The 14,824-nt window shown below is 36.0% G+C and overlaps 1 protein-coding gene and 2 pseudogenes across 1 annotated transcript; all 3 read left to right on the forward strand.

The window, feature by feature from the left end:
- Positions 1 to 4,133: 4,133 nt before the first annotated feature.
- On the forward strand, positions 4,134 to 5,434 carry LOC132273248 (uncharacterized). The gene has a single exon (XM_059774246.1). It carries the CDS (start codon positions 4,322 to 4,324, stop codon positions 4,886 to 4,888), a length of 567 nt encoding a protein of 188 aa, XP_059630229.1. The 5' UTR covers positions 4,134 to 4,321; the 3' UTR covers positions 4,889 to 5,434.
- Positions 5,435 to 7,036: 1,602 nt separating this feature from the next.
- Positions 7,037 to 7,549, forward strand: LOC132272499 (pentatricopeptide repeat-containing protein At1g77405-like; annotated as a pseudogene).
- Positions 7,550 to 8,574: 1,025 nt separating this feature from the next.
- Positions 8,575 to 13,003, forward strand: LOC132273691 (pentatricopeptide repeat-containing protein At1g77405-like; annotated as a pseudogene).
- Positions 13,004 to 14,824: the final 1,821 nt, after the last annotated feature.

Genomic DNA, 14,824 nt, shown 5'->3' on the forward strand with positions numbered 1-14,824 from the left:
TGTTCTTAACACCTTTAATCGTTACCTCAACGCCGTTTAATCTTTATCTCAACGCCATTTAATTTTATTCTCAACATCTTAATTTAATATTGTTATTAACAACTTTAATATTTATCTCAAACTCATTTAATCTTGCTCTCAACATATTTTAATCTTTATCTCCACACTTTTTAATCTTATTCGATCACAACACATTTAAGCTTATTATCAACAACTTTAATATTTACCTCAATCTCATTTAATCTTGCTCTCAACATATTTTAATTTTTATCTCAACACTTCTTAATTTTGTTCTCAACACCTTTAATTTTGTTATCAACAATTTTAATATTTACCTCAACCTCATTTAATCGTACTCTCAACATATTTTAATCTTCATCTCAACACTTTTTAATTTTGTTCTCAATAACTTTAATCTTTACCTCAACGCTATTTAACCTTGTTCGATCTCAACACATTTTAATCTTATTCTCAACACATTTAATTTTTACCTTAACGCCCTTTAATATTTACTTTAACGCCATTTAATCTTATTCTCAATACCTTAATTTAATCTTGTTATCAATAACTTTAATATTTACCTCAACCTCATTTAATCTTTATCTCAACACTTTTTAATCTTGTTCTCAACACATTTAATCTTGTTCTCAACAACTTTAATATTTACCTCAACCTTATTTAATCTTGATCTCAATATATTTTAATCTTTATCTCAACACTCTTTAATCTTATTCTCAACATCTTTAATCTTGTTATAAATAACTTTAATCTTTTCCTCAACGCCATTTAATCTTATTCTTAACACATTTTAATCTTGTTCTTAACACATTTAGTCTTTATCTCAATGCTTCCCAAAAATTAAATGGCGTTGAAGTAAAGATTAAAATGTGTTGAGAGTAAAATTAAATGTCATTGAGAACAAGATTAAATGAGGTTGAGAGCATTGACGTAAAGATTAAAATATGTTAAGAACAAGATTAAAATGTGTCGAGAGCGTTAAGGTAAAGATTAAAATGTGTTGAGAGCAAAATTAAATGTTATTGAGAACACGATTAATGTATACCTCAATGTTCTCAGCACATTTTAATCTTTACCTAAATGTTCTCAATGACATTTAATTTAAATATTAAAGTTGTTGAGAACAAAATTAAAAAGTGTTGATAACATGATTAAAGGTGTTGAGAACAAGGTTAAAAAGTGTTGAGATAAAGATTAAAATATGTTGAGAGCGAGATTAAATGAGGTTGAGGTAAATATTAAAGTTGTTGATAACAAGATTAAATTAAGGTGTTGAGAACAAGATTAAAAAGTTTTGATAACAAGATCAAAATATATTGAGAGCAAGATTAAATGAGGTTGAGTTAAATATTAAAGTTGTTGATAACAAGATTAAAAGTGTTGAGAATAAGATTAAAAAGTGTTGAGAATAAGATTAAAAGATGTTGATAAGAAGAATAAAGATTAAAGGTAAATATTAAAGTTCTTTACCTTTACACTCTCAATGACATTTAATGTAAATATTAAAATTGTTGAGAACAAGATTAAAAAGTGTTGATAACAAGATTAAAGGTGTTGAGAACAAGATTAAAAAGTGTTGAGATAAAGATTAAAATATGTTGAAAGCAAGATTAAATGAGGTTGAGGTAAATATTAAAATTGTTGGTAACAAGATTAAAAGTGTTGAGAATAAGATTAAAAAGTGTTGAGATAAAGATTAAAATATGTTGTCAACAAGATTAATTGAGGTTGAGGTAAATATTAAAGTTGTTGATAACAAGATTAAATTAAGGTGTTGAGAATAAGATTAAATGACGTTGATGTAAAGATTAAAGGTGTTAAGAATAAGATTAAAATATGTTGAGAGCGGATTAAATGGTGTTAAGGTAAAGATTAAAGGTGATGAGAATAAGATTAAAAAGTGTTGAGATAAAGATTAAAATATGCTGAGAGCAAGATTAAATGAGGTTGAGGTAAATATTAAAGTTGTTGATAACAAAATTAAATTAAGCTGTTGAGAATAAGATTAAAAAGTGTTGAGAACAAGATTAAAAAGTGTTGATAACAAGATCAAAATATATTGAGAGCAAGTTTAAATGAGGTTGATCGAGGTAAATATTAAAGTTGTTGATAACAAAATTAAAAAGTGTCGAAAACAAGATAAAAAAGTGTTGCTAACAAGATTAAAGATTAAAAGAAAATATTAAAGTTCTTTACCTCAACGCTTTCAATGACATTTAATGTAAATATTAAAGTTGTTGAGAACAAGATTAAAAAGTGTTGAAAATGAAATTAAAAAGTGTTGATAACAAGATTAAAAGTGCTGTGAACAAGATTAAAAAGTATTGAGATAAAGATTAAAATATGTTGAGAGTAATTAATAAGATTAAATGAGGTTGAAATAAATATTAAAGTTGTTGATAACAAAATTAAATTAAGGTGTTGAGAATAAGATTAAATGGCGTTGAGGTAAAAATTAAAGGGCGTTGAGGTAAAGATTAAAGGTGTTAAGAATAAGATTAAAATGTGTTGAGAGTAAGATTAAATTGCATTAAGATAAAGATTAAAGGTGTTGAGAACAAGATGAAAAAATGTTGAGATAAAGATTAAAATATGTTGAGAGCAAGATTAAATGAGGTTGAGGTAAATATTAAAGTTATTAATAACAAAATTAAATTAAGGTGTTGAGAATAAGATTAAATGGCGTTGAGGTAAAGATTAAAGGACGTTGAGATAAAGATTAACATGTGTTGAGAGTAAGATTAAATGGCGTTGAGATAAAGATTAAAGGTGTTGAGAACAAGATTAAAATGTATTGAGATAAAGATTAAAATATGTTAAGAACAAGATTAAAATGTGTATCCAATTGATTTAGAAATTAAGGTTAAAAGATGTACGTATATAATTGATTTAAAGTGTTGGGAACAAGATTCAATGTATTTAACGTGTTGAGATTCATGTTGAACAAGATTAAAAAGGCATATCTAATTATTTAAATCACGTTAATGGTAAATTGTTTAAAAAATATAAATGAAAATATACTTGTCAACAATTGCGATCTCCCCTCATGGTCTCTCTCCGATCTCAATGGTTTAGGAATGGTAACTTCTCTGTTAAGTGGCTCATTGTTTAAGATGTATCCAACAGTTTGTTGAAACATCTAGAGAGCAATCATAACAAACCTGTGACTAATAGTAGGGACACTCAAGAGATATGTTTCCCTGCCGCGGTAAGTCCCTTCATTTGGTTCTTTTCTATTCTATATGCGGTAAGTCCCTTCATTTGGTTCTTTTCTATTCTATATGCTTAAAACATAAATATTTTCTTGATATTTTGTTGGTTAAACTAGAGCACGGGCTTCAAATACTAAAAATATTCAAAGAGTATACCAACAAAACATGCCTCTTGAATGATTTTAGTTTTTATGAGGGTCGGTAGAAGACAATTTAGGAGAAGAAAGCTAAACAATTTTAGTTTTTATAAGGGTCGATAGAAGACAGTTTAGGAGAAGAAAGCTAAACAACAACGAACCATATTATCCCGTATTTTGTTCAATTTAATTTTAGGAGCTTATAAATAAACGTTGTATATTTTGATTTAAAAGGGGCTGAGAGCGAAAGAATCTAAGGAGGAAGGCAGTGATCGGTGAGGAAGATTGGAAGGAGACCGAAGATAACAAACAGTATATTTTGATTTTTAATTTTTTAATAATTTACCATTAACGTTGTTGGTTGTTCCGTTTCACTCTTAAATTACCTTTTTAATAAACATGCCTTAAATGAAATTATTTATACTACAGCATAGGTACAACATGACCAAAAACGGCCTAACTGTTGGGATAATGGTATACATTGCTATTTGATACATTGCCGTCAGTAACATCCTAAATAATGCATTTTTTAATTTTTTAAAATCAAATTTAAAATGTCCGTGAAGAATGGGAATTAAAGAAGACATTTCAAAGTTTTGTTTTACAAGGCCATACCTTTCAAAGTTCAAATAATCATGTATTAATTTCTTGTATCAAAAGTCAAACCAGTAATAGGCCACCTTTGTCACTATATTATCTCCATCTCTGGATCTTCCCACCAAACAGCACCTTTCACCATCTTGAATCGAGACTTTCGGCCTATTCCATGCTTTGTCAAGTCCATGGCATCAACACATGATCCTCTTATAGGCCCACCAGCCTTCAATCTCGCCGAGACTTGAAACATCTTCTTCATCCCATTACATCTATCTATATCTATATATATTTTAGAATCTATATCAGAGAGAGAGATTTCGTTGTTATAGTTGTTTCCTTAATTGTTTTTTAGCAAGAATGGCTATTGATGATTCCTTTAAGAAAGAAGGAACTGTACCATTCAAGTGGGAGATCCGACCCGGTGTGCCCAAGATCCAACAACAGCAGGGGCAGCGGAGTAGTCACGACCGCTTGTTTCAACTACAACAATGGCAATCAAGCGATCATAGCCGTTCATTTCCTAGTACATCTCAAAAGCTTAAGCCTCCGCCTTCCGGGTTGTACTTCCAAGCTCCACCAGAGCGCCATGCCAGGTCCTCCCGCTCAATCCCACAAAACCGGGCCGAGCGCCACCGTTTCGATAGACCCATTCTTGCCCAACCGGAATGTGTTTCGCCCGGGTGTTTCCCAACACCATTGAGAAGGAAAGACAACAATAAGAAGGGAATCCGCAGGCCCAAACCCGAGTTTGAGTCCGAACCCGACTACACTTCGGACCTTGACACCCTATCCCGGTGGTCCGGATCAACTCGGAGGTTCATCTCTCCGTTTCGTGACTCACCCTCTTCGGCCTCGTTCTCGTCCTACCGGTCATCGCCACGACCCGTTAGTGATGTTGAATGGGCCGGGTTCGGACTCTTTTAGAAACGAGAGATGTCATTTTTGTTTCTTTATCGGAAAAAATCTCCTACTATGCATGCAGAAGACTCAAAGCAGTTACTCGTTTTTACTTTATGAAAAGAAGAAATAACAATAAGCCATGGGCTTGATGATATAAAAAAATATATGTATATTATGCTACAATCAATTTTCTTGTTTTACGGTAACTTGAGAATTCTCTCAGACCACGGTCTTCTAGTTATTGATCTCTACTACTCTTTTAGAAACACCAATGATAGTAGCTTTTAGCTACAAACTCCAAATAATTAAAATTTAAATATGTTGAGTGTAAAAGCACGTTGTGAGGTTTATTAATTGTAAAGTGTGAGTAGTAGTTGGTTTAGATTCACTTATTGTGGCGATAGATGTAGGTTGGTGTGAAGTGAACGGATATAAATAGGTACGAAATAAACTATCAGACTGGATGAATTACAAATTACATAAAAAATGAAAGATGATGTACCTATATATATTAGTAATATCTCCGAACAGACGTTATGTTGGGACTCGATTATTACGGTCTCTTTCTTATTTCTCTGACTCATTAAAATCATAATTTTTGCAACTAGCTATTTTTTTTTTTGTGATTCCACTTTTTATATTCTTTTTTTTTGTGATTTGAATTCGGATGAGCTCAGTTGATGTGAAACCAAGACCAATCTTGGGAGGATATGAATTTCAATATGTGTTTGGTTTAACTCAATTTTATGTCCAATCCCCCTTTTCCAAAACATATGCTCCTCGGAAGAAAATGAAAGTAATCATGTTCAAAGATGAAATCCAGTTGAAAATGATCAATAATTATGAACCTTCATGTCCTAAACTCAACCACAAGTAACAACACATAAGGATACGTAATGAATCTCCTACACTAAGATATTTTAGAAAACTTGTAATTTTTGTCAAAGCCTTTCTGCTACTTTGAATCTCCTACACTAAATCGTTCTACAAACACAATAATAGCACACTCGACAAAATTATAAAGAAAAAATCAAAATAATAAGGGGGTGTGAGTCAGCCGAAAATCACCTCCAGTCCCACAGTTCCCCATTTGCTCCATTTGGGAATGAGTGGACAAGAGTTGGCCACGTCAGTGAAAAAATTGGGTGAACAAATTTTAACTGAGCACTATTTGTGTTGTATTAAAGGGATATAAAAGATTAAATTATTATATAATAAATACGGTATATATTATAATGATACGGTATATTGGTTGGAATTGTCCATTTAACCCTTACATATTGTTTGTAATTGTCCATTTATCCTTTACATGGTAAACACTGTTCATTGACCCAAAATCCAAAATAAAGTAAATGGCGCACTATGGGACTGGAAGTGTTCCTAATCTGTATGAATCCGATCAATAGGGTTAGGCCCTATTACCTTGTGAGATAACTAACTAATTGATTGCGAGGAATATTCAATTACAAAATCGATGCAATTTTACATTATTTAATATTAATTTCAAACAAAATTATATTGGTCAAAACTTTCAAGTGATACACCTTAAATATGTACAGCATTTAGAGTCCTTTTGATATTTCTATTGTAATAGTAAAAGGCTTTTGTCAATAGGGCTTTTATCCATAGGGTTTATTACAAAAGTACCCTCGATATTTCTATTGTAATAGTAAAAGGCTTTGATCAATAGGGCTTTTATCCATAGGGTTTATTACAAAAGTACTCTCGCAGCGTTTGTGGATGATACATTATATAAATTATTTTTTATATTTAAAACACTTTAAAATATTATTTTACTATATTACCCCATGTAATAATAAACACGCAGTACCAATCATTATCAAACAATAAACATGCTCCATAAATATAAATATATATAATTTAAATTCCATAAATGCAGAGCAACCTTTACAATGACAACAATGACAATCCACATGGAAAATGATGCCTTCCTCAGTTCATAACTAATGAAGAATATTAGGTATGGATACACTTGTAATTATAAAAACAAATGAGGGATTATATTGTAACAAAAACATTAGATACCAATAATTTCATAACCAATAATGAATTTAGGCTAGATTCTGCCCAGCTCTCCAGCTTATTTATCACTATAGTTTAATTAATTAAGAAGTTGACTTCAATTAATTATCCCTCAAGCGATGACTTCATCAAAACAACACTTCCCTCTTAAATCAAGTAGTGGCCGTTATGATCCAAAACAGACCCTGCTCAGCTTGCTTCTTCAACCACCACTCTTCCCATCAACCATGGACTGTTGAAGCTGTTTCTGAGGTTCTAAGATCCATACCCACAAATCTTCTTCCAACCCACAAGATCCAGTGGTCGTCAGAAAGGTTTCAGACACCGAGCACCTCTCAAACAAAGAAATCTGCGAGAAGAATCCAATAGAGCTCCCAATGGTGTGTTTGTTCTTGGTCCCGCTGCTTACAGAGACCCCATAAAGTTGAGTTAGAGTTGGAAAAGGCAATGGAGTTCTATTATTGGGTCGAGACCCAATTTGGGTTCACGCATAATGAGAGGACTTGCATAGAGATGGCTTGTGTGTTGGCGAGAGGGACTAGATTGAAAGCCCTTTGGGAATTTCTCAAGGAAATGGCAAAGAAAGAGTGTGGTGGACTTGTGACTACCTCAACCGTTACATGTGTTGATTATCAAAGATAGATAGAGAGAGAGATATATATATATATATATATATAATTGAAAGAGTGTATTGAATTGATGTATATAGAATTGATATTATGATAATGATACAAAATCGGTATAAATAGGTTAACATCAAACGGCTAGTAAATTATTATTGCGATGATTATAATACAATGTAATTATGGTAAGATATAATATAATATAATTATGTTAATTTCCCCCTTTAAACTTAAGTTGGTAGAGCATAAACCAACTTGAGTTTGGAGAGAAAATCTAGAGCAAAAAACGGTATCGAAGATGTGAAGATCCGATACGTTGAGGTGCTTAGAAGCACACGATAGACCACTTACGACAAGTGTGGTAGCCTTGACAGAGCTCTTGAAAGTTAATATTTGAGTGAAATCATAGAGTGGAATTTACCACTTGAGAGGTGCACGGATGCGTATGATAAAGCGGGATTACCGCTTGATAGAGTGGTATAACCACTTGAGATGAGCACAGGCGCATAAAGACCACTTTACGCAGATATAGTAGCCTTGACCTGTTGAAAGCTAATATTTGAGTGGAATTATAGAGTGAAATTTACCACTTGAGATGACGAAATTGTAAAGTTTCGACACGTTGAGAGTGCTTAGGAGCACGGCGAGAGTGGGATTACCACTTAAGGTGCACTAAGGCACATGACAGAGTGCTTGGAAGCACGTGATAGAATGGTCGATGATAGGGCGCTTGGAAGCACATGATAGAACCAGATCAATGCCGAGAAAGTAGGCGGGTTGTACTCCGGAAACTGAAACTGGTCGGAATACAACTCCTCAAGTTCTAGAGGGATATCAAAAGCACCTAAAACTTGAATCTGAAACTGGGCCAAGGCTGAATTGAACAGCACCGAAAATTGATTTGGGCTGGATACTGAACTGGGCCGTTTTGAAAACGGGGTTTGGAACGGTCCAAACAAGTAAACAAATATATATATATATATATATTTTTGGTGGTGAGCGTGATTGGAGGGGTCCCACACTTCCTTTAATCATGCTCATTCTGTCTCTATATCGCTGATGGTTGTTTGTGTGGTTCTTCGTCCACTTCAAGCGAGGCAGAGAGAAGTTGTGGAGAGGTTGGGACTGAACTTTCTTCAAAAGTCGATGTCGACTTGAGACCGATGTCGACGACGAAGGATGGCGGGCTGGGAGGATGGAGATGGCCGGCGAGACAGATCCGGCCGCGGGACAGATGCGGCTGTTGAAGATGGCGGGCTCTAATAAGCTCTGCGAAGAGGGAGATGGCTGGGTCCGGCGAGCTCGGGGTGGAGAGGACAGCGAAGAGCCGGCGAGAAAGATCCGGCGGCCGCGAGATTGAGTTCGGGGCTGTGGTTCTGTTGGACTTGCTCGGCTGTGATGAGCTCTTGCTCGTGCTGGATGGTTAGGCGAGACAGATGGATTGGTGAGACAGATGGATGGTTAGGCAAGAAGGATGACAGATGGAAGGCTGAGTTGGGCTGTGAGGCTGAGACTAAAGAAGTCGCGATTCCGGTGAGGCTGTGACAAACGGTGACTTGGACTGAACCGGCGATGAGCGACGGGCTGATTTGGCCGTGATCTGGCGATGTGGACCGGTGAGTCGGAGTTGTAGACTTGACCCGGTATGGTGCTATTTCTGATGTTTGGCGACGAGCAGCGGAGAGCTAGAGGGCATGGTGCTGGAGATGACGGCTGTTGGAGAGCTGATGAGACAGACTTGGGACGATTCGCGGCGGCTCGCGGCACAGGCGAGGAACAACTGGGACGATTCGGCAGTGGGCGGCGGCTAGAGCAGCGTCGACATAGAGCAGCGGCGGCGACAAATGAGACGGCACCACTGGGATCGGAGAAATGGTGACTGGGAGTATCAGAAACCGGATCGATATCACGGGTCTGTATCGGGGGATGGCCCGGTGGTTCAGGGTTATGACCCGCTATCGGAGGATGAGTCCGAAGCAGAGAGTGTGTGATGGCGGCTGAGGGCAGTGGCTGACTTATTACTCGGCGGTGAGCTGATTTATGGGTTGATGAGGACGGCGGTGGATGGTTCTGTGGAAACTGAAAGGTATGGGTTTTGATCTTTTGTAGTTACAGAGAGAGAGAGGGCAAGATCAGAGAGGGAGACGATGTCTCATATTGGTGGTTTAATTGAGGACCTTGACCACCGCCGGAGATGAGGCCTGACATAGAAAGAGAGAGAGAGAGAGAGAGAGAGAGACGGAGATATAATATGAAAGAGTGTATTGAATTGATGTATATAGAATTGATATTAAGATAATGATACAAGGCGGGTATAGATAGGCTAACATCAAATAAGTTAGTAAATCACTATTACAACGGGCAATAATATAATGTAATTTTTAGAACATATAATATAATATAATATAGTTATGTTAGCAACATGTTTGATTAAAGTTCTAGCAGAAGAGGGGCTGGTTAACGAAGCATTGGCTGCATTTTACCGGATGAAGCAATTTCATTGCAAACCAGATGTTTATGCTTATAATACGATCATTTATGATATTTGCAGGGTTGGAAACTTCAAAAAAGTTAAGTTTTTGCTGGAGCAAATGGAATTGCCGGGTTTTAGATGCCCCCCTTATACATTCACCTACACAATATTAATTAGTTCTTACGGTAAGCATAGCCTTCGAACTAGGTGCAAGAAGGCCATTAGGAAGAGGTTGTGGGAAGCTAATCACTTGTTTCGAATTATGCTCTTCAAGGGTTTTGTTCCTGATGTTGTAACTTATAACTGTTTGATTGATGGTTGTTGCAAAACTAACATAATTGAAAGGGCTTTGGAACTTTTTGATGACATGGCCAAAAAGGGTTGTCTCCCAAATCGAGTTACTTATAATTCTTTCATTAGATATTACAGCGCTGTTAATGAGATTGATAAAGCTGTTGAAATGTTGCGGAGAATGCAAAAGATGAATCGCGAGATACCTAGTACAAGATCTTATACCCCAGTCATACATGCCCTGTGTGAAGGAGGAAGGATCAGAGAGGAAAGGGATTTTCTTGTTGAGTTGGTTGATGGTGGATCGATTCCGAGAGAGATATACATACAAGTTTTTAAGTGATGTGCTGAACTGCGCAGAAGAGGCCAATTTGCTACATGATGAACTGCGTAGGAGAATTGCAGGTGGTATTGAGAATGATATAGGCACGTAATGAAGGTGAAACCTGTTATGAACCGCAAGATTCCATAGTTGCATGGGGGAGTTGGATGGTTTGGAGGAATGTGGTATTCTCCATCATCATATTAAGAATGTTATGTGAAAAAAGCCTACAAGTCGATAGCTCTGAATCTGCCGATAAGAACCAAAGCCGTGGATTCTATTCTGAATTCTTTTACCATCTTACTTTATGTTGCATAGACATAGTAGTTCAAGTCAGTGCAAGTGCAAACCACTAACAACAATTGGCTTTTATTTTTTCATATTGTACGGTTTGAAGAGAAGCTAGACAGATTAAAATAATTTGTGGTGATGATTCGACGGGAAGAAGAGAATAGTAAACAATTGTACAAGGGATCCTCTTATTGAATTGGTTGATGGTGGATCAAATCCGAGGGCTTAAACATATAAATTTGTGCATGCGCTCAACTCAGCAGAAGTGGCCGATTTGCTGGATGATGAATTGTGTAGGAGAATTGAAGATATTGGAAATACACGTGTAGGCAAGTGATGAAGGTGAAACCAATAATGAACCCACGATTTTCACTGTAACATGGGGAGGTTTAATATTTTGTAGGAATGAGATATTCTCTAATGTCATACTTAGAATGTCATAAAAATTCCTTAACTACTGCCATGGATTCCATTCCAATTTCTTTTTAATCCAGTTATTATTAATAGGTTTCAGTAAAAAGCAAGATATGCTCTTACACTCAATATAACACTTCCGGCTGGGTCAGGCTCTGATACCATTTGTAACGACCCACTCCACCACATGGTATGATATTGTCCGCTTTGGGCCTGAGCACGCACGGTTTTGCTCTTGGGTTTCACCCCAAAAGGCCTCATACCAATTGGAGATGACACACTTACATATAAGTACTTCACCTTTCCTCTACCCAGACGATGTGGGACTGTGCACCCGTAACTTGCCAGTGTGATAGCCTGACAGTATCTCTTGCACCCGCCCACGGCACACCCGCCTACAAAGTCATCACAATCCACTCCCTTTGGAGGCCCGACGTCCTCGTCGACACACTTCCGGCTGGGTCAGGCTCTGATACCAACTGTAACGACCCACTCCACCACATGGTATGATATTGTCCGCTTTGGGCCTGAGCCCGCACGGTTTTGCTTTTGGGTTTCACCCCAAAAAGTCTCATACCAATTGGAGATGACACACTTATTCCAAGGGGGGTGGATTGTGATGACCTTGTGGGCGGGTGCGAGAGACACTGACAGGCTACCACATTGGCGAGCTACGGGTGCACAGTCCCACATCGCCTGGGTAGAGGAAAGGTGAAGTGCTTATATGTAAGTGTGTCATCTCCCATTGATATGAGGCTTTTTAGGTAAAGCCCAAGAACAAAATCGTGCGCGCTCAGGCCCAAAGCGGACAATATCATACCATATGGTGGAGTGGGTCGTTACAAATGGTATCAGAGCCTGACCCAGCCGGAAGTGTGTCGACGAAGACGTCGGGCCTCCAAGGGGGGTGGATTATGATGACCTTGTAGGCGGGTGTGCCGTGGGCGGGTGCAAGAGACACTGTCAGGCTATCACACTGGCGAGGTACGGGTGCACAGTCCCACATCGCCTGGGTAGAGGAAAATTGAAGTGCTTATATGTAAGTGTGTCATCTCCAATTGGTATGAGGCCTTTTGGGGTGAAACTCAAAAGCAAAACCGCAATATCATACCATGTGGTGGAGTGGGTCGTTACACTCAGTTTTCTTTCTAAGGTGCACTACATGTATTTCTGCTGATCTTTCTGTGTTTTCTTTTTCGTTTAATTTCCCATCTGGCCCCATATATTTTGTTTATTCTACTCATTTCGATTTCCATACACTTGTCTATCTATTTCAGGGAAATGTGAGGATTTCCTGGACCGATGGTGTCTGTGAAGTGTGTCTCGATGGATGCTGACCGTGGAGTACAGCAATTTATTACGTAAGTGCTTAAAGGTCTAGTTGGATATACTTTGTCAGTCTATAAGGTTTTTGGGTGTATTAAACTGTTAATGCAAATATCTTGCTTGCAGCACACAATGTAGACATTTGTTGATCTGCATACATGCTTCGTGATTTTGATGGGATCTGGGAAGCACGAAAATGATATGGAAACCTGTCAGTTTGCAGCACACAATGTAGACATTTGTTGATCTCCTCCTTGTTTTATAATTTTTTTCTTCGATGTAATTAATGCTATTTTTATTCTATTGTTACAATGATCGATTGATTGATATAAAATCCACATAATTTGTTCTCTGAATTTCTTGCAACATTGTCTTGTGTGGCTGATTTGTTCCAATATGTTTCTTGTGCCGTTCACTCTAAGCAGACCCAACTTCTGGAGTCATTCCTTTGTTCAATGAACAGCTTTCCTGTCATCAGTCAGGAATTAGTCTCACCAAAGTGATAAAGTTGAATCCATCATATGTGCTTTGCATAACATTGCAGTTGCTATCTTAAAGGATTATCATCTGAATTCTGAGGTGAACTACCTCTCAAAAACGTTCTGAAAATTTTAGTAGTTTGGAATTAGTCTCACCAAAGTGATAAAGTTGAATCCATCAATTGTGCTGTGCATAACATTGCAGTTGCTATTTTAACACGAGACAAGAGTTCACAATTGATTCTTTATTTAATTATATTTTTTGTACGTCTACTCCCAGATGATCCCGCTCATTAGACCCATGGTCATAATAAAAGGGTAGTGCACTCCCAATAGGCAGGTCCCTGACCATACCCAAAAGTCATCATAGGGTCCGTCCCTGACTACCCCTCCGACTAATCCAAATTCATCCATTAATTATTAATTATGATAAATTAGGAAAGATATCATTAATTAATAATTCAAATTAATAGTTAATGCACCAAAATATCATTAGGAAAGATATCATTAATTAATAATTCAAATTAATAGTTAATGCACCAAAATATCATTTTAATTTAAAAACAGAACCCTAATGATCCAACTAGTGAGAGAACAAAATTTCTGGACATAGCCTAACATTAGATATAATACCCTGCAAAATTTCAGAATTTATATCGTAATAGATTTTCCATACTCTCCCTTTTAGTATTGAGAAAAAAATACTTTTCGGTTTTAATTTAGTTAACATACCTAAACATCATCTAAAAATCATTAAGTTATCACATTTAAGTCCATTATGATAAAGTCTAATATTCTAGAATTTACTGTAATTTTTGAAATATGAAAACTATTTATTTCCTATTTTTCTTCGGTTTCAATCAAATAAAAATAGTAATTAATTAAAAGAAAAAAAAACAATTCTATTTTGCACAGGAGACCCATTTTGGGTTCTCCCCCCGTACTTATCCTACTTAGATTACCATTACGAATTAGATTTCACAACCAATCCACCTAAATTACATACCTATGAAGTCTAACCATTAAACTAGTCATTTTAAACACACTGATCTATACCAAAGATGATCCCAGTTCTAATAATACTTGAACTAGGCCTTGACAAAGTATATATCATACATATATAAATCTATATTTAACAACACAAGCATAACCATCTATGTATTGTGCACGTATATGAAAATTCCATACAATTCTTGAAACTAATCCTCACATGAGGCTACATATATTGCCATGTGTATCACACATCTTTCATCTATTCTAAAAAAAAAAAAAATAACTATCATTCTTTACTCTGAATTTAACCAATAAGTTTTATACTCATATTCATTAGTCGTGGTCAGTATACACTTACATCAAGTCTTTTAATTATTGCAATTTATCATTGCAAAACTAGGTTTCATAAGAAACATTAATAATATCGTCGTAAGAAATTAAGAATAGAAAATCATAACAAGCAAGCTAATTCCAAGGATTTATGCAATTCACGTATACATATCTTCATTATCCGTCATCATTAAATTAATTTACTGCAATAGATAAAAACATGCTACAATAATTTTCAATCAATCCAAATAGGCCAAGTTACGTGTATATATAAGTATACAAAGCAAGATTAACTGATATCGTGCTAATATTATATATATATATTTTTTTAAATAATATCCTCATAAAACTGATATGACGTGAAATATAAAGATA

Source organism: Cornus florida, unplaced genomic scaffold (assembly GCF_030987335.1).
Source record: "Cornus florida cultivar Cherokee Brave unplaced genomic scaffold, ASM3098733v1 CherokeeBrave_3.0.0_Hap2_Chr09, whole genome shotgun sequence".
NCBI classification, from domain to species: Eukaryota; Viridiplantae; Streptophyta; class Magnoliopsida; order Cornales; family Cornaceae; genus Cornus; species Cornus florida.